General features: G+C 39.3%; 1 protein-coding gene and 1 non-coding gene across 20 annotated transcripts in view; both read left to right on the top strand.

Moving 5' to 3' along the window:
* Positions 1-21,994, top strand: part of LOC123638205 (putative ankyrin repeat domain-containing protein 19) — a 54,489-nt gene extending 32,495 nt beyond the window's left edge. For 13 of the 19 annotated variants that reach the window (XM_045551649.1, XM_045551645.1, XM_045551644.1 and 10 more), the window contains 7 exons: positions 2,192-2,298; positions 3,363-3,485; positions 6,308-6,384; positions 11,609-11,642; positions 14,459-14,534; positions 18,614-18,640; positions 21,712-21,994. In XM_045551649.1, coding sequence (XP_045407605.1) covers positions 2,192-2,298; positions 3,363-3,485; positions 6,308-6,384; positions 11,609-11,642; positions 14,459-14,534; positions 18,614-18,640; positions 21,712-21,810 — 543 coding nt within the window. In that variant the 3' untranslated portion in view covers positions 21,811-21,994. Of the gene's footprint in view, positions 1-2,191; positions 2,299-3,362; positions 3,486-6,307; positions 6,385-11,608; positions 11,643-14,458; positions 14,535-18,613; positions 18,641-20,757; positions 20,850-21,711 lie in introns of those variants that run through there. The other 6 variants (XM_045551650.1, XM_045551653.1, XM_045551655.1 and 3 more) reach the window with 6 other exon arrangements.
* LOC123639000 lies at positions 5,086-5,192 on the top strand. Its single transcript, XR_006735569.1, has one exon. It is a non-coding gene; the product is annotated as a U6 spliceosomal RNA (small nuclear RNA).
* Positions 21,995-22,822: the final 828 nt, after the last annotated feature.

The raw sequence follows: 22,822 nt of genomic DNA, 5'->3' as shown, positions 1-22,822 counted from the left end.
TGCCATTCAGAGGGTCTTTAGAAATTTGCTTATGGGGAGCCTTTCAGTAAGTAGAGGTGGACTCTTACCGGTGTTCGTGTCTCTTTGCTAGTGTCCAGATGGTTAGGTTGTATTATGGATTATGTCAGTATGTCTGTTGTGTTCATAGAGCTTGAGTATAATCAGGATGGCAGTTTTAAAGACTGAAAACTATGAAGTTCATAAGAATACAGATAGGAATTCGTTTAACAATTTGGTTTCAGCAGTCCTAAGAACTGAGTAACCATTTGGTTAACAATCTGGGACAATCAAGTATCAATAGATTGTAAATGAATAGGTGTTTGAAAAATTCTTCAAGTGAGTATTATGAGCCATAGTAGCAATTTTTATTACATGTTGGGCCTGATGTTTTGGCAAAACCTATGATGATAAAGAAAGGAAAGCCTTTACCTATAAGTACTTGCTTTATGTACAACCATTTGGAAATGTCCATAGCAAATGTTCAAAACACGAGGGCTGTAGTCTAAATGCAGCCTGTAGGTAGGTTGAGTTTGCCTCCATAAATTGAGTCAACATGTGAAAGTTAGGAGACTTGCAGAAACCTGGATTTCAGGCTATTCTTAACGAAGCAAATCTGGTGCCCCTGGAGCCCATATTCCCATTTGGTAACTGTACAGAGGTTGCCCCTTTACAGGAGGTGTATGTTCTCCAGTTTGCTCCTGTGCCCCCCAGGGACTTCTGTTTTCCAGGTCACCTACTTTGCCTCTGTAAGTATTTGAGGGTAGAACTCCTGTTTTATAGTACATTTTGATAAAGATTTGAAGGTTTTCGTGAGAGTTTATACTTGTTCACACTACATAGTGTATATTATATATTAGTCCTTTAGTAATGGGGTTGAATGTTAGAATTTAGAAGTTTTCTTTAAAAACTCTTTTCTTTATATCATAAATATTCAGCCTCCCATTAGAATGCCTCTAAGCCTTTTGAGGTTAATTGTGGTCATAGCTGGATAGGTTATCATGTTGCAGACCCAGTTATATCTTTCTCCTGAGCATTGTCCTTTGACAATGCAAGTGACTTAGGGGCTTGCATTATGATAGAAATAATCCATATAGATCAGTATTAGAACTTTTATTGATAAGCCATTGTATTTTTATTTGTGACTTACATTTTTCCTAAGATAAAACATCATTGTATGTAGCAATTAAAATGGAAACCACAGTAAAAATAGATTAAAATAAAGTAGATATGCATTACGGTCCCAGATTGTCATCATGGTTGAGAAGAAAATTTCAGACTGAACTAAGATATTATTAAAAAGGAATCATCTTGTCATAGGAGAAGCCACATGCACCATTTAATAGTAAGGAATCCAAGCTGCTTTGAAGCCTATCTCTTTTAATTCAGAGCCTATTTCTTTAGTGATCCATTTGGAGCAGGAGTGCCTGCTGTTGGCACCTGGGTTCCTCACACCATTGAGGGAGGAGAATCAAGCGAGTTTGTGTCACCTGGAGGAAACCTCCACCTTTATTGGAAAGCTGTCAAAAGTGTATCCCTGAAGGTCTAATTCCTCACATGTTAATGTTCCACAGAAAATTATTGCCAAATAGGGATTAGGCAAAATTCAAGAGATTTCTTTGGTACTGGTCATATAATGCACAGTTTTGTTAATATTTCTCTAAAGTAGATGGATGGCCATGGAATCTTTCTGTTGGAGTATAGTCCTTAACTTCTGGTAAAGTAGATATTCTTTGGAATGTTGTTTAAGAAACACTGTTGTGGAGATAACAATTTAGATCCTTAATTCAATAAAAATACTTAAAGCACTTACTACTGTGTCTTAGGGTTTGGGGATGTGGAGGTAAAAGATACAGCCCCTGCCCTCAAGAAGCTCTTGGTGTAGATGGGAAACAATAAAATAATGCCAGTGTACTGTGATAAATGCTGTGACAGAAGCAAAGACCCTTGCAGCCCATGAATGTTTGCAGTGACTGTGCAGATGGCGGGAGTTAATGTGGAGAGGCAGAGGAGGGGTGTTTCCAAGGGAGGGAGCAGCACATTCAGAAGGCACACAGGGGTGAGCAGGAAAGCAATACCTTGGGTTTCCTTTCTCTACTATATGTTTAGGTTCATAGGATCTTATATAAGATTTGTAATTCAGTTGAGAAATACGTAATTTTGTGAATGATGAAGTGTTCTTGGTATGTTACAGAGTCACCTCACACCACTTTTACTTGCTGTAAGTCGAAAAGAAGAGGAAATGGTGAAGTTTTTACTAGCATTTGGAGCAAACATAAATGCAGTTGATAAGTTGAAAAGGTACAGTGGTCAGTTCTTTTTTTTTTTTTTTTTTTTTCCAATAAACCTGAGTATTATTCTAGAGCATTTAACAGTCACTGATGTCAGAAGTATTACCTTAAGGAAAAGATTAACTTATAATTATTGGGATATAGTGAGAAGCATCAATACAAATGATCCGTTAGGTAGAAAAGGAATTATTTGGACCAGGCAACATAAAGAACAGTATATAGTAGGATTCCTTTGCTTTTATAATAGTGAGTGATGTTTATTATTTATAATCTGATGTTTTTAGTGTTGTGACATTATATTAGCCAAAGGGGGTTCCTGTTAGTTTTTATAGTCTTCTGAAGAGTGGAGTTTAACTTTTAGTTCATTTTCTGCTTTAATACTGAATTTCTTAATGCTTTTATAGCATTTTTTTAAACCCTGCTTCTTATATACCTCTTTTAAAATGCCCTATAGGAAACATAAATTGGAGTTGAAAGTCATTTTTGTCGTTTCGATGACTCTGCTTTAAGTTGCTGTCTTTGAAGAATATTGATGTTAGGTTAATCCCTAAAAGACTTGATTGCTGTTACCAGATAGTATGGGTTCATCAAGTGTTTTTCTTTTTCATTTCTAGTGGTACTTTGATGCTTTTCTTTTTAATTGTTATGATCTTGGGAACATGACTTATCACCATATATGGTTTCTGATATGAAAATAATAATAATAATGTATCCTTTCAGGGTGGTTGTGCATAATACAATATATTATATCAGACTGAGGAAGACATAGAGAATTCCTCATTTAATTTTATGCCTACTTTAGAGAAGTGATCTCAGCAAAGAATTAGCAACGTCTACTGTCATATCCCTGTGCATCAGACAAGAGGCTTCCTTTTTGTCCCTTCGTTTTAGCCTTGGTGCTAATTTACAAAGATGAATGCTTGAGTACCCAAGATGCTTAAGTTTGTTAGTACATGTAAATGGTTAATTCTGTGCTAACAGTCAAGGTATTAAATGGGTAAAGCCTAACAACCTAGCCTTTGATGTAACTTTACTAAAGCTCCGAAGGTTGAAGTTATCTCTCTGTTATTTTAGAAATGCTTTCATGCTGGCGAAAGAGTCTCAGTCAACACGTGTACTCAGTCTTCTTCAGGACCATGTTGATAGGATGGCCTTAGGACAGAATCTAGATGACACTTTTGCTATTGGTTTCAATAGGTAAGTGTTTACATGAAAAGACTAGTTAACACTAAATGGAGGTTTAACATAATTAGAAGTATTATATCTTATACATAAGGTGAGTGAGATTTCATAATCTGGTTCAGGTAGTTTTGGAATGGCAGAGAGTTAGTCCACTTCATCAGCCAGAATTCAAACAAAAGACTAACTAGTTAGAAGGACCAAAGGGTACAGCATTCTTTTTCCCATGACTTTTAAGACCTTTATCCTTAGGCATCCCAATGTCGTACTTTCCACTCCATGTATAACTTGTATTCCTGGGGAGAAAAATGATTGCACATGTTTGATATTGCTAATTTGTTATTTGGGTCTTGAAATGGCTATTTTAGAGGAAAATCTTCTACTATCATTTGGGCATTATGTCCTCTACCCTCCTGCTTGAATTTTTCAAGAAACGAAGGGGTTCCCTAAGTACAAGGAAGACAGTTCTAATTACACGTTAGAAGGAGGGGAAAACTAGGTGTGAAGGCTCACGCCTATAATCCCAGCACTTTGGGAGGGTTAGGCAGGATGACTACTTGAGGCTAGGTGTTCAAGAACAGCCTGGGCGGCATAGGTAGACCCCATCTCTTAAAAAAAGAAAAAGTAGCCAGTGGGTGGTGGTGCCTGCCTGTATTCCTAGGTAGTCAAGGGGCTGAGGCAGGAGGATCACTTAATTCCAGGCGTTTGAAGCACCAGTAAGCTATGATTGTGCCACTGCATCCCAGCTTGGGTGACAGAGTGAGACCATGTCTCTAAAAAATTTGGTAAAATCTAAAAAAGGGAAGGGAATTAAAGGACCTTTCAATCATTCTGTCGGTTCTGGTGCTGCCTTGTTGCTATTGAGACTGGTCCTGCAGTCTGGGAAGGATTGCCCTTTGCTACCAGGGTGCCCTCACTGACCCAGATCCCGCAGTCTTCATGGTGATACGTACTTAGATTTCAAAGTTACTTTTTTTTAGATCACATTCAAATGCTTAATTGCTCAGCCATCATTCCCAAAACACCAGTACTCTGCTCTGGCAGTCGGGCCTCATAGCTTTAGCCACACACATAGTGAGCAAGTTGACCTTTCCCTCACACTCAGAACTGTCTGTGGAGTACTCATGTTAGCCTAGACTTAGCCTAGACCTTTGAGCAAGGTCTCAAAGGTAATGGTTGGTTACCCTTTGAGGCCTTTGTCTGTCTTTTCTACAGCAAGTAGTAGTTGGGATTGTTCTAAAGTGTCAGAGAGGTTCAAAGAATGTTACAGGAAGAGATGAGAATTTCCTTACTTCTTTGCTACCACATCTGTATCCTGAGGGCCCTTTCTATCCCGTGTAGCACCTTTTCTTAGGTAGTAGAAGTTCCCATATTGTCCTTCCCCAGAGTAGTGGTCACCAACTCACAGTTGGCCTGGCAAGTGACCTGTTTACTGTTAGCAATGAAAACCTCCCAAGCCACTTGCGTGTGTGTGTCATGTTCTAAAATTATTTTCAGATTCTTCCTAGCAAGAAAGCCATTCAACAGAATTCTCTGAATCTAAAGTAGAATAGTTGAATTTAACAGAGCCAAGCTTCATCCATGAGTCATCAGTATCCACAAAGAAAAGTAGGGCTTTGTGTTTGCTCCGGCAGCATATACACTAAAATTGGAACCCTGCAGAGAAGATTAGCATGGTCCCTGCCCAAGGGAGACATGAACATCGGTGAAGCGTTCCGTGTTTTATGCAGTCCCTGAAACATCATTTGCCCATTTGCTGACTAGCTCCAAGGTAACAGTGTGTGTCAAGGCAAAAACAGGTGACACCCAATATTAAAATTGTATTGGGACTTTCAGTACAGAAATAGTCCCGTAATATGATCTATGAAATGTCAATGGAGCTCAGTAGTGTGGAATGTTGTGTGCAAATATGTTGTTAGTACTTAGAAATGAGAAAATGTCAACTTGCATTGCCTTTGTTCAACTTAAATAAAAATAGGGTTTTGCCTTCCATGTCAGTTGGAGAGGGGCATGGAGATTAAGCATCATTCTAGCAAAGATCTGCTGATTCAGAGTTTGAGCAGGTAGAGGAGGAACAGTAGTAGTCCAAGTTAGGTTATGACATCCATTAATTTTCTGCCCTTGCTGTGATTAAGTAGCTCAGTAACAGTGGACAATTATGTTATCCCATTTACTGAAGTAATATTTATAATAAATTTTGTTAAAATTATGAAACAGGTGAGATTCCCTGAATTACAAGCCACAAACAGTAGAACAAGGAATAAACAAGGGTGGGACTTAGTAACATTTTTGAAAACTGTATCATTTGAGTATTAGTACCTATGGAAAAATACAATTGTGTTTTGTTTGGGATTCCAAAATCATTTCAGCCATAAAGTTCAAGGACAAATTATTCCATTGATTCCCTATCTTTCTGAGCCTTGTAAAAATGTTCTCTCATTAAATGTTGTTTTAGAGCCCAGTGAACTAAGGCAGTAAAATCCTTATTTTTAGAAGGCAGTGAGCCTGAGAGAAGCAACTTGTCCAAGAACAAATAGCTGTTGCTTACAGAGAGCTAGGACTTCTTCTGAGTTCAGGACACGTTGCATCATGTCAAGGGACCTCTGGTTAATTCACTGCTCTATACTCCCTTCATGAGTACTTCACCTTACTTTTCTTCTTTTACTAGAAGCTTAATAAGAAGTTTGTTGAGCTTACAAACTTGAGGTATATGGGATAATTAAAGATCTGTTATTATAATAGCTCTGATATTGTCTGAAATACTCTTCAGAATTTAATTTATTTGGTAAATGATTTTCATGTCAGTATTAAAATAGTAATTTTATTTATTACATTTTTAGAAATAGAATTCCCCAACAAATTTCACAAGATAAAGAAGAAAAGATTCTGGAAAATCCTTCTCAAATTAGCAATCCAGGTAAGCCTTCTGACAGTGACTGCCTCTTTGGTGGGCGTACAATAGATACATAAGTAGGAATAGTGAAGTTTTGAGTATAAAGGAGGAGTTTAAAAAAGGTCAATGTGTAAACTGCATGCATATTTCTTCTTGAATATTTTTTAGTAGTCTAGAATGCGGAGTTACTTTAAGTTAGGCATACGTCACTTATTATCTCAAACAATATTGTCTGGAAAAAAATCATTTATTTAATTTTGGTCCCTAAAATCCTGTTTGATATTTTTGGCTAAATAAGAAAGAAGATTTTTAAGTTAGTATATTCCGTTTCCAGTCACATTATAATGAATTGCGCTTGGTATAAAAACGCATCTTCTATTTAATTTTTATAATAAATGGTTTGCATTTAGTGAATAGTAGTTACAGTTGACCTTGAACCATGGGAGGGTTAGGGACGTCAATCCCCTTTCATTTGAAAGTCTGTGTATAACATTTTACTTTGCAAAACTTTACTTACAGCCTACTGTGGACTGGAAGCCTTGTGATAACATAAATAGTCAATTAACACATAGGTTGTATGTCATATGTGTTATATATTGTATTCTCACAATTAGGTAAGCTAGTGAAAAGCAACTGTTATGAAAAAAATCATAAGGAAGAAAAACTACATTTCCTATTCATGAACTGGAAGTGGATCATCATAAAGGTCTTTATCCTCTTTATCTTCACATTGACTAGGCTGATAAAGAGGAGGAGGAATAGGAGAGGTTGGTCCAGCTGTGTCTGGGTGACAGAGCAGAAGAAAATCTGCATCTAAGTGGACCCCTGCAGTTCAAACACCTGTTGTCAAAGGGAGACTATGTATTTGTATTACATAGTGATTTGTGTCACAGAAAAGTAACTATTTTTAAAACCGAGAACTCAAAAATACCTTTCTGATAGCATAAACAAATGACAATATTAACTGCAAATTGTGGCCAGTGTGCAGCAATACTAATAGGAGAATATTATTGTATTTACTTATTTTTGGAGACAAGGTCTCACTCACTCTGTTGCCCAGGCTAGAGTGCAGGGCCTAGGGTGCAGTCAGTGCAGTAGGATCATCATAGCTCACTGTAACCTCAGACTCCAGGGCTCAAATGATCCTCCTGCCTCAGCCTCCCGAGTAGCTGGAACTACAGGTGCATGCCACCAAGCCCAGCTTATTTTTAAATTTTTTGGCAGAGATGGTTTCTTTCTTTTTTTGAGAGAGAGAGAGAGAGACTCACTTTGTTTCCCAGGCTAGAGTGCCATGGCATCAGCCTAGCTCACAGCAATCTCAAACTCCTGGCCTCAAGCAATCTTCCTGCCTCAGCCTCCTGAGTAGCTGGGACTACAGGTGCTTGCCACCGCACCCAACTACTTTTTTCATTCTATTTTTAGTTTGCTGGCTAATTTTTTCTATTTTTAGTAGAGATGGGGTCTGACTCTTGCTCAGACTGGCCTAGAACTCTTGCCCTCAAGGATCCTCCTGCCTCAGCCTCCTATACTGCTAGGATTACAAGCATCATGGGCCACCATACCAAGCCAGTGGATTATTTTATAAAGATACCTATTGAATGAAGATGTCAGAAAAGCAATTCTTTGTTGAGAAGTACAGATTATGTTAGAAATCCGTATACCAACAAGGTCTCACTATTATTGAATTCATTCCCCATAGGTTAAAACCAAATGATATATATTTACTTCACTAGAATGAGATGTGTTCTCCTATCTGCTGGATAATTGTCATGATAACAGTGACTTTGTGTCCCTTAGCCAAATGATTTTCATAAGAAATATTCCAGTAGCCCAACCGTGGGCTAAACCAATAATAATAAAAGTAGAGAAGTATTTCACAATAACAAAAATGCTACTGTGCTACCTAGGTGGGACACCTACATCCTTGTACAATCTGAAGTATATGAGGGCACCTTTAATGTAGTATATATTCATCAAAGAAATTCCATAATTTAGGTATTGTAAGTAGTAGGAGACAAAGGTCGAGTAGGCATAGTTTTTGTCTTTGAGGTGCTTGTGATAAGCTAGACCTGTTCCTGTTTAACTTCTGTGTTTCTTCAACGGAATTGTCAAACCATTTTTATTCATCGTATTCACTTGCCCACCTCACAAACAGCTATCAAATGTCTTTTGGGTGATAAGTATTGTTCCGATATAACTAAACACGTACATTTTACAAATACAGTCAGGAACTTATTTTTATTGTTACTTATATTATTTACTACTTTATTCAGTGGTTACTGGGTGCCAGATGCCCTCTGGGAGCTTATTAATATAATCATTATTTACCTTGTACTTATCGTGTTAAATGTGTGCCAGACACTTTAAGTCTATCATGCAGAATTAATTCTTTAGACATTGACTAGGATTTAAGGTAAGCAAGGCAGAGTGAGTAGAAGTTTGCCAGGTAAAGAGGCAGAAAGATGGTGCTTGGCAGAAGGAACACCTAGCAGGATTGCACATGAGGTCCAAGAACAGCAAGTGCAAAAGCTGAGACTCATGGGTCAGATTTGCAAGGTTTTCCAGCAGTTCCATTTTCCTGGGGGTCACAGGATTAGAATTGAGTATGAGGGCATTGTGGTTGTGGTGTAAAGCAGGGATGGTCAAGCTTTTTCTGTAAAGGGTTGAGGTAGTATACCTTTTAGGCCAGGTGGTCTCGGTCATGTCTATTCAACCCTGCCATTGTAGTATGAAAGCAGTCATAGATAAGAGGTAAGCAAATAGACATGACTGTGCTCCAATGAAACTTGGTTTAAATAACCGTGTGGCAGGGCAGATGTGGCCTGTGGCCTGTAGTTTGCTGACCCCCCATGTAGAAGGTAGATGGAAGGTTACCATCTAATGAGACTGGAGGACAAGAGAAGGAAGCTTTTACAATAGTCAAAGCTGTAGTTTCCTTGTCACACAAAGCTTGGATTAGTAGCAATCTAGTGGTTACCCATCCACAGTGAAGGAAATGGTTAGGAAGGTCAGTTTATTCATTTTAAGACGTTGTTCTTTTTCTTGCCTTTTCCTTTTTTTACTTATTTTTTTTTTTAAATTTAAGAAGTAATGGTAATAGTTGGTGGGCTTTTCCCCCTGTGAGAGCCAGAAGTTAAGAGTCCATGCTGAATCTTGAAATAAAACCTTGGTGGTAGACATGTAAAGAGGAGTTGGAAGAGAAAGACAGTTCATATGATTTAGTGGTTATTGAATGTTCAAATTTAAGGGCAGAGAGAAATCTCAGCTGTCTGACTCACAGGTTTCCAGGTTATGCAGTCACGTTTAAATTGGACACGAGGAAAGAGTAGCAAACTGTCAGGTGTATAGAGAAGAGCAGCAGGTCAACAGGGAAGATTAACTTTTTTCTATCCATGTTGAGTTTAACGGGATATTCATGTGGGATATTTTCAGTTGGTAATTGGATGATAGGCATTTCTACCAGGAGATGGAACCCTGAGGTTGGAGTCACAGACTTGGAATACTGTTACTGTAATTACCAAAGTCATAGATCTGAATGAGCTTCTCCTTGATAGGGAAGATGTAGAATGAGAAGGTGGCCAGTGCCAAAACCCTTGGCGCATCCACGTTTCCCAAAGGAAAAGGAGTCAGCAAAGAAGACTGAGCAGTGGGTAGAGAAATGTCGGAGAGGAATCAGAGCAAGTTATGTTGTAAAGATTTTTTAAAACATGAGAATTTCAAGTAGGAGACTATAAATTCTGACAAGTAAGACTACTAAAGCGAGGTGGATTGAACTTTCTCATCTGTGGTGGTTCCCTTTTCAAAACAACAATTTTAAAATTGTAAGGTCTACTTTGTATGTGACTCGTACTTGTGGTGTCCAGATGTGGAAGGACACATCTTTAAGATGCTACCTAAAAGTTTTGTAACTGCAGCAGGTATCCACATAGGGTCAGGAAAATTGTCTAGACGGGTGAGTCCAATGTGCCAATATTACTCCAAAATTGTTAAAACCTGAAGATCACCTGTAAGGGGAAGTGTTGTCTCTCTTATCTGCTTGTTGTGGAAATGCTTGCTTTATACTCACGGCCTTGATGAGCTCTTGTGCACGCATTCTGAAACAAAACCTGGCAGCAACACTGGAAGCCACTGTGGAACACACATACCCTCCCTCTGATGTGGAATCATAACACAGCCATTTTTGGACTGGGTTTCAAATTTTGGTCAGCAATGGATTACAGACCTGCAAGTTGGAGAAACTGACATCGTTTAAATACTTTACTGCAGAAAACTGAAAGAATATATGGAGGAAACTATAAGGGGATATGCTGAATATACTGGTTCTCAGTACTTGGGGAATTCTGGTGACTTCAGTAGAAAAGTCAGTACCTGAATGTCTTCATTAGTGCAGTTCTCTTTCCATTTGCCTTCTTCTGATATCTCTGCTTTTCCTGCTTTCTTTTTAATTTCATCTCCAACGAGAAAATAGTGTGAGGACACATTACTAACATATGTATGTCTTACAAGTGTTTATTATTTCCTTTGAAGACAGTTGGCTACTTGTCCTAAAGTGTATCTGGTATTCTCTTAGATTCTAATGGCAAATGTCTGTACCACAATGACAGTGTCACTGATGATGGGCTGCCAAGATTTTAGGTGTCTTCTGGGTTGTCAAATACTATGTGTTCTATCTGGCATAGTTTTCATGTGAAATGCTTTTCTGGTATTATGTTTGTTCAGAAGTTGGTAATCTGTGATTTAACTAGAATACTTGGTGGCTTGGATCACAACACTTTTAACCATCTATCTATATCTATATCTGTATCTATCTATCTATCTGTCTGTATGATAAACCCGCATTACCCTCGAAATAACTTAGAGGTCCTAGTGGTCCTTAATGGTCACAGCCATCTGTCTTGGAGCAGTGTATAACTCTTCCTATGCTTTGGATGCAACTGTATGCACTTTTTGACTTGTTCTTTCAAGAGCCTCCTTTAGTAGGTGAACAGTGTTTTTAGTTTCAGAAGAAATGAACAGAAATCTTAGAAACGAATAAGAGGAGCTTGTGATCAACAGTACAGTATTATAGCATATCCAATGATTTTATGTGATCATAGCGCACTGCAGGGTTAAAGTGTCAGCCTCAAGCAATACGCTTACCTCAGCCTCCTAATTACCTTGGGATTATAGGCCAGGATGCTATCGTAGGCTTTTAATATTCCATAATTTTATATGGTTGATTTAAAATATATTTTACTTTTTTCTTTAGTAGTGGATGAGATTACTGAAGACCCCATGTTCAGGTAGGATTTTACATATTTTTTAAAAATTATGTGTTCACTAAGGGAATACAAAGCAAAGAAACTAATATTTGATGAGTGTTCTACTATGAGCTAGATGCCATATCATGTACTTAACATTGATCATCTCGTATAATCTCCACAAATACTTGCAAAGTACTTGTGCTATTCCTGTTTAGGAATTAGGCTACTGTGGTTCTGAAGTTGACTAATTGTCCCATGATCCCATAGTGAACAAGTAGCTGACCCATGATTTGACAATAAACCTGCCTGGCTCCCAAATCCCTACTTCTTCCCCTGAGCATATGATAGAGAACTGTGCAGCACTGGGATCCAGGTACAGGTCCAACTGAGATCGATGCAGAAAGTCAGATTTAGTTATACGTTTACTCTCCTCAAAAGTGTTCCTTAGAAGCCTGGTTAGACAACAGCTTGTCCTGATATGTTCAACAATTGCAGTGGTCATTGTTTTCACCATCAAAAGTTTGAGGGCAGATCTCACTTTGCCGTGGCCACAGGACCATAGGTTTAACATAAGCAAGACCAAGCAAGTCCTAGAAGGAGTTAATTTCCTGTAAGTGAAGGATATCTACATATATGCCATGTTTTGTTAATTACAGTTAGCATCTATTTAGAGGATTTTTCTGATTGATCTTTCTACTTACTGACTTCCCAGTAAGTAGACAGTAAGACTATCCTCAGCTACTGCACATGCCTAGTTCATGAAGATTTTTCTTTTTTCCTAGCATCTGTTTTCTTCTTCTGTGACTTTTCTCTAATCTTGTCTTGATTCTGTTTTCTTTCTTCTCTGCCTTTTTTGGTATTTCTTTTGTTGTGTTTTTTTTCTTTCCATTCTGCCAGCTAAGTCTTCCACATTTTCCTATAGAGGAAATCCAAAGCACACAGAATTTCAGGATTTTAAGCAATCTTAGAGACCAAGCAAAGTATTCTCTAGGAATTCCACCTGTGCTTAACATCCTGCCCTAGTAATTGCTCAGGTGGAGAACCTGAAAGTCAAAGAGATTAAAGTGACTCATTTGGAGATAGTGAGTGTTAGAAATGAGATGTGAACTCAGGTTTCTTAATTGAAAGCCCAGTACTCTTCCTTGTTTATCATCCTGTAGGTGAGTGTTTTAATAATAGACAGTGGGTGTGGGTCTAGTGAGGCCAACGGAAAAGCATAAGAATGGAATTAGCTGATGAACTCAGTGTTAGTGGATATGAATGGAATTAGCAGGGGAACACCAAGTTTGAAGAGAAACAACACTGGGTTGTATAGGAATAAGTGTTTTAGAAAAGAAATCAGAATATTGGAGTATCTGAGAAGTTTGATAAAGATGAATCATAGGAATGAAGGACACAGGGTGTCGGGAGTTATCTAGAAGAGTATCTTAAAATAGAGGACTCAGAGGGAGTCCTGAAGAGCTTGCTGTTTTTTTTGTTTAATTGGAGGAACTGACAGATTTGGAGGTTGCTATTGAAAGATGTTTGAAGAATTTTGGAAGAATCTGTAGAGCAGATCAGAATGTGATATCATCTGCTTCCACCTCAAGTTACAGAGGACTGGCTTAGAGCCCCTGGATTCCTAGGGTCTGGAGGTTCCTTGAAAGACAGATGTGTGTCCCAGGTCCGGTGTCTCCGCCACCTCTTTTCCCAATTCACTGATGTCCTTCCCATGTACATGTAGGGAAGGCAGGGGTGGGAATGGCTGGGAGATCACTCATGGAGCTTCAGTTGGGTAGTTTGTAGCATGTCTCTGCTAGGAGAGTGTGACTGAGCGTCCCTTTCACTTGTTTTCTAGGAGCAGGGAAATAGAGATCTCCTGCTCTTGGTCACTTGGGCCCATCCTTTCAGGAATCTGTGCTTTCTTAGGCTGAATATTTAGAGGTTGGAGACTGCCATGGAGCCCTGCAGAAGAGGGAGGGACCTGGAAGTGGGAGCCCATAAGAAGGAAGATGTTTAGATAATACTATGGGAAATAGAAGTACAACTTCCAGGATTCTGTTTTTCCAGGAGTCTCTCTGCTTGGGTATCTGAGTGCCTGTGAAGGTTTTTAAGGGCTTGCTAGTTTATGTGGACCTGAATAAGACAGGACCTATATCGGGGAAACTATTGGATTTTATAATTTTTAATTTTTTATTGTTTCTGGGAAGAGTATTTCTAATAACAACATATGCATTTACTGGTGTTTTTTTTTTTCCCCCTTTTTCGATTATCAGTGTGTATGCATTTGTTCTTTGACTTTTGTGCATTTAACTTCCAGGCATTTCAAATGTTTTGGGGCACTCCTTGTGCTGTTTGTGGGTAGAGGGAAGCAATGGGGCCTTCAGAAAGGATTTCCATGGTGAGAGTCCAAGACTGCCAATCTTGAGTGATACAGATGAGTCTTAGAACCAGAGGTAGATAACGGAGAAGGGGTGGTATCTTTCTACCTTGTTTCAGGTTATCAGGTTTGTTCCAGTTCAGATAACACGAGTTATGTCAGCCATTAACTGGATAGGCTATTAGTTAAGAGAAATTATTCTCAGGCTCTGTCAATGTATTAGCTGTCACTAATCATTATGGAACTAGAAGTAAGTTTTCATTGAATATTTCCAAGTTTGGAAGAGGCGGAGAGAAAAACAGGTAAGTAAAATTTTTCTTAAATCAGAGACTAAATACTAACTCTATGAAGAAACGGCATTTAGTATAGTGGTAGGTGACCTTTCGCCTGATTCTTGTGTTTTATTTGGGAGTGGGTGCCCAGGTAAGAACTGGCCAATGTTTTTCTTTTAAGGAAATGACCTGGCTTATTTCTGTTGTTTATTTTTGCTGTAAAGGATTTCCATCAAAGCGGATATTTATGGAAAACCAGATACTGACTCATTTTCTGAACACCTCGATGTTGATACCAAGGTAAAATAGTCTCTCAAGAAACTAATTTTTTCACTCTGTATATCTAATTTTCTATAGTGTTAACTCATAATATTTAGCAGTGGTCCACCTATCATGGTTTCATCTTGGTAATAGAAAGTTGTTCAGAGAACACCATTTGATAATAGGACCCCTTGAATTTTTTCTTTAAATTTTTACTTTGGTAAATAAGAGAGGATTGATAAATAGTTTTCAGGGGGTGGGTCTGAATAAAAAAAGAATGATCCAGGAAATACAGAGTGACAGGGAAATTGTATTAGGTAAAGCTTTCCCATGGTAGAGGAAATATGAAATTTGGTCCAGGTTAATTTGCATACATGTCCTTACTGTTACTTTTAGATCATACTGACACGACTCTTATAATACTTATGTCTGAATTAATCTTTAATGCATCCAGTTGCTTATTACAGTGATCATGGAATCTCCCTGGTGCCTTTTATTTCCAAAACTGTATAGCACATAGCATATAGTTCCTCTTTTTTCTCTTAGACACATGTTATTTTGGTATCATATAGTTTTTAGGAGAGATCTTTTTCTCTATTTATACCCGTAGTGCTCTATTTAGACTTAAATAATATTAGAAGTAGTGGAACTTTAGCTAGGCATGGTGACGTGAGCCTATTGTCCCAGCCACTTGGGAGGCTTTGGTGACAGGATTGCTTGAGCCCAGGAGTTCAAGATGATCTGGGCATCATGGTGAGACTGTATCCCTACTGAGATAAAAAAGAATTTGTGGACATTTAGAAATTTGAATTCTCTTTCTCAAACCCTGCCTCTTGTTGAGATGGGGAGATGGAGGTTTGTTGTTACATTGTCCCTTTCCCCACCCTGTAGATGTAACAGCATGAATTATACTGGTACATTTAGTTTAATCTTGAAGTCAGTAGGTGGTGCCTGTGGGTAAAAGTCTGCCAAATTCTGTACCATGCAATGTGTCAGTGCTGTGCTGACCCGTACATGTTGATCGCCCTGCCAGTACATGTTGCTTGCAGGAGAGAGTCCACTGTAGTGGGGTTTTTGGCGCCTGTTTTTAGCCTCAGTCAATCATGAGAAGCACGTTGTCCCAGGCAATGGGGGGGTTCTCAATCCCCCAGGGACCCCTTCTTGTGCTGCACCAGAGCTGTCAGGGAGAGGCAAGTGAGACTGGGTGGGGATGGTTTGGGAGAGCCATGTTGAGGCTCCACAAAGGTGGATACAAATGCTGTCTCAGCAGGGGACACGGGTCATGTCTCAGACCGCTGGAGATAGCCACCAGTTAGGGGCTGGGTATTCCCACCGTGCCAACAAGTCTGCTCCTGTGGGAGGAGAAGTCAGGAATTCACAGTCCAGCAGATGGGAGTGGGTTTCACTCTCCTGCCACTTCCCTTGTCCCGCAGCTCTCCTCTGGCATCTGGTCCCTGGCAGCAGTCCAAGGCAAATAAGTTTACCAGTAATGCGTCTGCAGGCTATAAGCTTCTAGCTTCCCTTCCCAGGACCCTGGCCCTGACAGAAAACATGCCCATCTTGTGAGGGGAGGGGTACTCGGAAAGTTGGCAAGTTCACTGTGGCTCAGACCCACAGTGAACTCTGCTTTTATTTCTGCCCAGGTGGCCTCCCTCCCTTCTGAAGGTCAATTCACACATCCCCATGGCCCCGAATGATGTGATTGAATCCTGGGGGAATGGGAAAGGCCTGCAGAGCTGGCCTTCCATCTGATGAGTTGAATCCCCAAACTGTGACAGGGAGAGGCGTTTTTGTCCTGAGTTGCCCATGGAGTACTCAGGGAGGATTAATGTCCTTGTGCTTTAGAGTAACACCCATTGTGCTGGAGAAGCCAGCCAAGGCAGGACTAGGAGGTCCTGCGGGCAGGGCCCTCACGGTCAGAGTACCCCTTGGATCATTGCAGTTTCATAGGGGGAGAGGTGTGAGGTGCACTATCTGTGGCATCCATGGTATGGAGGGAACAGTGACAAAGGCGAGGAAGTTGCTCCTGATTGCCATAGCATAGTCATCCCTTGGGGTGCCCATGCCAACCCTGAGCAGGAATGGCCATGGCTGTGTCAACAGCGGTAGGTAGGAGAGGGTAGGAGGAGAAGGAGGAAGAGAAGAGTCTAAAAGGAGGAGACCTGGCCCTCTGGTCCCGTATGTCCCGAGGAGCCCTTCTGGCATGCTATGCTGTACTCTGACCCTTAGGCAGCCTGCCTGGAATGTCCCAGATTTGGGATGACACAGTTCACCCAGGATTCACTGGCCAACTGGCTGTTGCTGTGTGAGTGTGTGTTGCAGAATATTTGTGGGGGGACAACGGAAAAGAAAAATAAGACACTGAAGGGCTGAATCCCCCTAGACAGGACAAAGAGGCACGATTTTCATGAAAGTGGTATGGCACTCACTGCATGTGCTCGGGTGTATGGTGAGGAAGAGCATCCTCCACAGTGCTGGCAGCCTGGTGCTGTGTTCTCAAGAACAGAGGGAAGCTGTCTGAGAGATTCAGAGCCTGCAGACTGCCAGAGGTGCGAGGGGAGGAAAAACAAACCTCCCCGCCTACCCTTTCCGTGGGGCTCCCAGTTCCTCGGGGGTCTCTCTCTGCTGTAATCTTGCCCCTTCTTCTTCTGCCCTGAGACTTTTTCCTGTGGGATCTGTGGTGGCTTCTGGCACTGTTTCCTCAGAATGGCACCTGGGCTGTGCCTTGTCATCTGAAACTTTCTGTTCTTTCTCACAAGATCTGGTTCCCAGTGTGTCTAGTCAGCCTTTCTGCCTGTATCCCCTCTATGCTTTTCCTACTGGGGGCTTTTAGAGATATCTTTCATTACAAGCCGCACAGTACTTGTGTGAACACTGAGTGCTTCCTCAGTCACAAGATTGTGGAGCGTGGACCTTGGGGACATTGGGGCGGGGCAGACCATTCTCCCCCCCCCCCACCTGCAGCAACTGGGGCACTGGGTGAGCAAGGGCACCGCTCCCTCCCCCTAGCCAGTGTCTTTCATGCCTTATCTTTAGAATTCTGATTGCACATTTTTTTCCTCCAAGTAGATTAATGAAACATATCTGTTTCCATATTTTTCTCTTTGTAGTAATAAAGTTTGCTTTTAGGTAGTGGTAGATGACCAAGTTTAACTACTTGAATGTCTCATAGCAATAAAATCAAAGTCTACAGAGTAGAGAAAAAAAGTAACTCTGAAATAAATATTAGGCATTACTATTATGGATATGCTATGAACAGAAGTCTGTTATATATTTTATTGTTCTGAATGTTTTCCTTTTTCCTCCTTGATTTATGTTCATAACTGAGTGGGAATGTCTCTTTTTTTTGTTTGTGTGTTTCTCCATGCTCCCCCGCCTTTTGAAATGGTTTTACATCCACGTACATTTTCCTTGCAAAAGATGTTTCTTCAGTGTCTGTCCCTTCATTCCTTCTCTGTCTCCATATTTAGTTACAGCTTTCTATGTAGTAGCTATGTGTGCCTTTCCTTCATCCGTCTTTACCTGACATGGTTTATTCCTGTTTACTTCCCTCTTTCTTGCAAAGCCCTGAGTGGGTACAATCATTTACCTTTAGCTTTTTAAGGAACATGATAGAAGTGACTTATACCATTTGCAGTGTCAACCCTTTTACATAAGGTACTACTAAAAGCTAAAGTCCCATATATTGCTGGGCAAGAGATAACTCATACAAAGATAATACAAAGATAAATCATGCGAACATATGTCAAAATATAACACGTGATTAATGTAAGTTCCTTAATGTTACTTCTTTCAAAAATGCTCTAAACTATCTGGGAAAATTTTTGTCCTAGGTTATTCTTGTTATGAAAATAATCTAATGCATGTCATAGTGTTTGTACAGTAATGAACTAGGGGTAAGCGGAGTGATATTTTGAGGATATCTGTATGAGCTCTCATAATCCTCTCCCCATGAGAAGATGTAGGTGAACAAATCAGAGAATCGAGGGTTGTGTCTACATCCGAGTGACTCCAAAATCTGTGCCCTTTGTGTTAGATCGTATGGTAATGGTGAATATTATTCTTAATTTACCTGCTTTGATACTCGTTATTCTTAAAGCTGTTGTTTTTTTTTCTAGAATGTTCTGCCACCAGGTAGTACAGAGGTAAGTTAATGTAAGCAACAACAGCAACAACAAAAACCCCTTGTTTTCCCCACGCTTTTTTCACATACCACCCCGCATCCCCATCATGCTGACAAGGATTGTAGAAATGTATGTCCTCAAGATCATACTAGAAAGCAGTGTAATCACAAGAGAGAGAGATGTATAGGATTGAGATTTCTAAAGTTTGGTTGGGAGTAAAGAATTCTTTGAGTTGCCATTGTGTGAGCAGAGAATTAGAAAGCAACCCAAAAGGACTGCTCAACAGACATGTAGATGAGAAAGGGATGAGGGGGAGGAATTCATGTGAGAAGGGCAAGATAAATAGAAGGGTTGAATAAGAGAGTCAAAGTGAGAGATTATTATAAAAACAGCACAGCAATAGTGGAGTTTAATGAGAGCAGGAACTCTCCATATGTAAAATCCGATGGAAATTCTTTTAAATGCAAATTGAGAAAAGACAATCAGCACAAAAGATGCTCAGATTCTTCAGAATGACATGTACCTGATTTCAGTGAAGAAATGAAAGACAATTTGAAAATGATTAAGGTGATGGATATCCCAATTACCCTGTATGATTCTACTAATATGAAGGGTCAAATTATCACATGTAGGCCCCATATATGTGCACCAAGTATGCAGCAATTAAAAATGACTTAGAAATAAAAGAATTTATTCTTCATTTCTGTTAAATTTAGTAAAGTGATGTCTTAATCTGAATCTAGTAAAACCTATGTCGTAGATAATGCCAAGAGATATCTATCTTGGGGCTTGTCAGATTTTTTAATGAATTATTTAGTTTAGACTCTTGTTCCTTCCTTAAGGTTGCTAACTTAGTGTTTTCTCTATCCATAACTTGCCTAAGTAATATATCTTACTGTTTGATACAATCCTGGTGACTGTTTTAGATCTTTTAGAGAATAAGGAGAAAGAAATAAATAAACCTTTTATTTGATCTTTTGATTAATTAAAATTATAATCTCAGATTATATAAGGGAGGTTCTGAATTTTTATTGATGCTAAGAGAAAAGAAATTTTGAGCCACAGGCCTCTTAGAGAAATAAATGCAGCAATTATTTATTTCTGCAGTTATTCTCATTGATCTTATGCTAATACTATCTGTATGTAAAGGGCACCTGTATATACACATGCCATGAACTTAAACATAATTGGTGACTCTTCTCTCACATAAACTACTTATAGAAACAATGAAGGAATGATTTCCAATGGAGAATACAAAATCATCTGTAGACGATGGTTTTTTTCTTTGAAAAATATCTCCCCAAAAGGGGACCCTTTATATTATTCACAGGAAGCTTTATGAACTTTAGTATTTATAGATTTTTGACCTGGCCCAGAGATGAATTCATCTCTTAAACTCAGGAATCCTTTACACCTGACATTTGAGTCTGTTTCTTCTGTCTTCCTAGGAATATTGGGTCTTCCTTCACAATCATAGATGTTTTTGGATTTTTGATCTTCAACTTGAATAATCATGGCTTCATTTTCTTCATGCTAGATGCTCTCTCTGATTTTTAACTAATATCCTATGTGGCATAAAGAGGAAATTAGAGCTATTACTATGTCCTTTACCGGGGCAGAAGAAAAACCATGTCACATCCAACATGGGGATTTACATTTCCTTCTAAAATTATAGTAGTATTTAAACATGCCTCCTAATTCTGTAATCACACAAATGGAGAAGGAGGTCTTCTACAGATTACAACTTTTAAGATTAATTTTTACATAAGAATCCTATTGAATTGGCATTTTGAATCAGTGCCTTAGAATTCAACCATTTCATTTCATTTAAACATGCATATCCCGGCAATTTTCTGGAAGTAAATATTTGCATATATAAATGAAAGTATATTTTATATCCTTGACAGATTCTGGGTAATGTATTTGAAAACATTGCATCCCATATTATATTTCCCTACTCTCATTTTCATTTCCAGAATTTCCAAGTTCTTTCAAGGTTTGCATTATTAAATTCTACCACTTTAGTATATTTTTTAAATATTTACCTTCTGAACTCTGTAAAATTTTCCCAAGTAAGCTAACCGAATCCTACACCCAATGTGTTTACCCAGATTTCTCTTGTGCATCACATCCATTAGGTGCCTCAAATTCGATACATTGCCAAATGAAGCTCTCCTTGACCCTTGTCAGACTCTTCCTGGTTCTCCATAATATACTCCGACATCTGGCTTCTTCACCCTAGTCATAAATAGCAGTGAAAGATTCAAGCAGGAACAATCCAGCTCTCCAGTCCTCCCCCCAGTCGCCAATTCTGTCATTCACCAAGTTCTGTATCTTCTCCCTGCTCACCATTTTTCCTATCTTATTATGCTTACTCACTCTCTGCCTTATGATGTTGGAAGACTGTTTTCTGGATTCCCGCCACCCCACCCCCGCTTGGTAAATTCATTTAGCTTTCCATTGCTGCCTGGATGACCTTTCTAAAATATATTTGTGAAGATGTAAGTCATCTCCTCATTGAGGGGATCCTCATTCCATGAAGGGGACAGCTGATGTCCTAGGATGGCACGTGACTGGTGTGGGTCAGACTGATTCTCCCGTTTTCCCTCTCCATCCCGCTTCCTATAGCTGTTCTCCAGTTTTACCACATTATTTTGCTTCCCCTATTTGCCTGGTTGCTTCCTTATCCTTGTGCTGATCCCACATGTCAAGAAATTCTTCACACCTTCGGTCTGTATTTTGTGTGTCTTTCAAAATCCATTAGTCTCTTTGTAGCGTTTCTGGAGTTTCCTAGGTAGAACGGACTGTTCTCTCCTTTGTGCCCTCACTAGACTTTGTTCAGTCCATTTGTCGAACTGGTGACTTAGTGACTTACCCATTTGTATTCCTATTTCTTTCCACACATCTCAAGTCCTGCTTGAATTATCAGGCAGAATCTGCCTTCTATTTATATGTTCCGCTTTGTCCCAGAATATTGCCCATGATTTGGCAGACACAGTTGATTGTGTGTTATCTGACTGAGTGAGTGGGTGAGTGAGAGAATAAATACAATGCGTTCTGAAGTGCATTTCTTTTTTTTTTTTTTTCCACAGGAGGAGACAACAAAGCCAGCAGGTTTAAGAGAGGAAAATGGTATGAGTATTATTGAAAATGCTCCACGAGAGCAAAATGTAATGTCACTTTTACTGTAACACGTGAAAATAGCAGAAGCGGTAAATCTGTGAATATCTCTGAGATTTCTCCATGCGTAAATACTGTCGTAAAGGCACCAGTTAACATATGTGGCTTCAAATGTAACAACCGTTTCCTGTAATTATTTTTCTTTTCCTGTTTTCCTTCATACGGCCTACCTTTTGTTCTTTTAATCTGCATCGATTCTGAAAAAAATTTTTGCTATTAATTTTATTTCATCTAAATAAAAAAGAATGGCAGTAGACTTGTATAGGTATTTGAAATATAAAGTCAGACATGTTCTCATAAATGACTCTGTGAATGACATTTTATAGCTAAGAGGTCCTTGTTAACATCTGGACCAAAGGAAGAGGAAGCGTCGTCACCTGCGGATTCGGATTCTGAGGTACTGTGTTTTGTTGTTGTTGTTGTTATGCTGTTAAAATCTAAGCCCTGAGTGATGTTAAAATCCAAGAAGGGGTGGTGTGATGTCACAGTCTGACCTCTCCATTTGCATATAAGGGCTGATCCTCTTACAAGTTTCAGCTTATAGGTCAGAAAATAATGGTGTGCTAAGTACATTACAGCTGTACAGTACAATTCCTCTAGTTTGCTGAATTTTTTTAAGAGGCCATCATACCGTAGGGTAAAAAATAAGGCTTAGAAGTGGGAAAGAATCAATTTGGGCTTTGAAGTATGTTTACCTACAAGCTAAAGAATTCTTCCGGGTCAAGCCATGGCCAAATGTAAAATTGCATGGTACATGGGAACGTGTGCAAGGTCTAATGACATTGAAAGAGAAAGAGTTTGGAGTGGAATGTTTTGGAAGCTGGAATTAAAAAAGATAGTGCCTGAAACCTGAAGATTTTAAAATGTTGGATAGTCAAGTCGAGTATTGAGGAAACAGGAGATGGAAAAGTGTGGGGAATAGTAAATACGTGAGAGTATAATGACAACAATTCTATTTAGTGATATTTTGATGAGTAGAATTTCTTATCAAAAACAAAATGCACTAAATATATTTGTGGCTGC

This window comes from Lemur catta, chromosome 5 (genome assembly GCF_020740605.2).
Source record: "Lemur catta isolate mLemCat1 chromosome 5, mLemCat1.pri, whole genome shotgun sequence".
Classification (NCBI taxonomy): domain Eukaryota; kingdom Metazoa; phylum Chordata; class Mammalia; order Primates; family Lemuridae; genus Lemur; species Lemur catta.
Note: the sequence above shows the minus strand (reverse complement) of the source record. Positions and strands in the feature narration are given on the sequence as shown.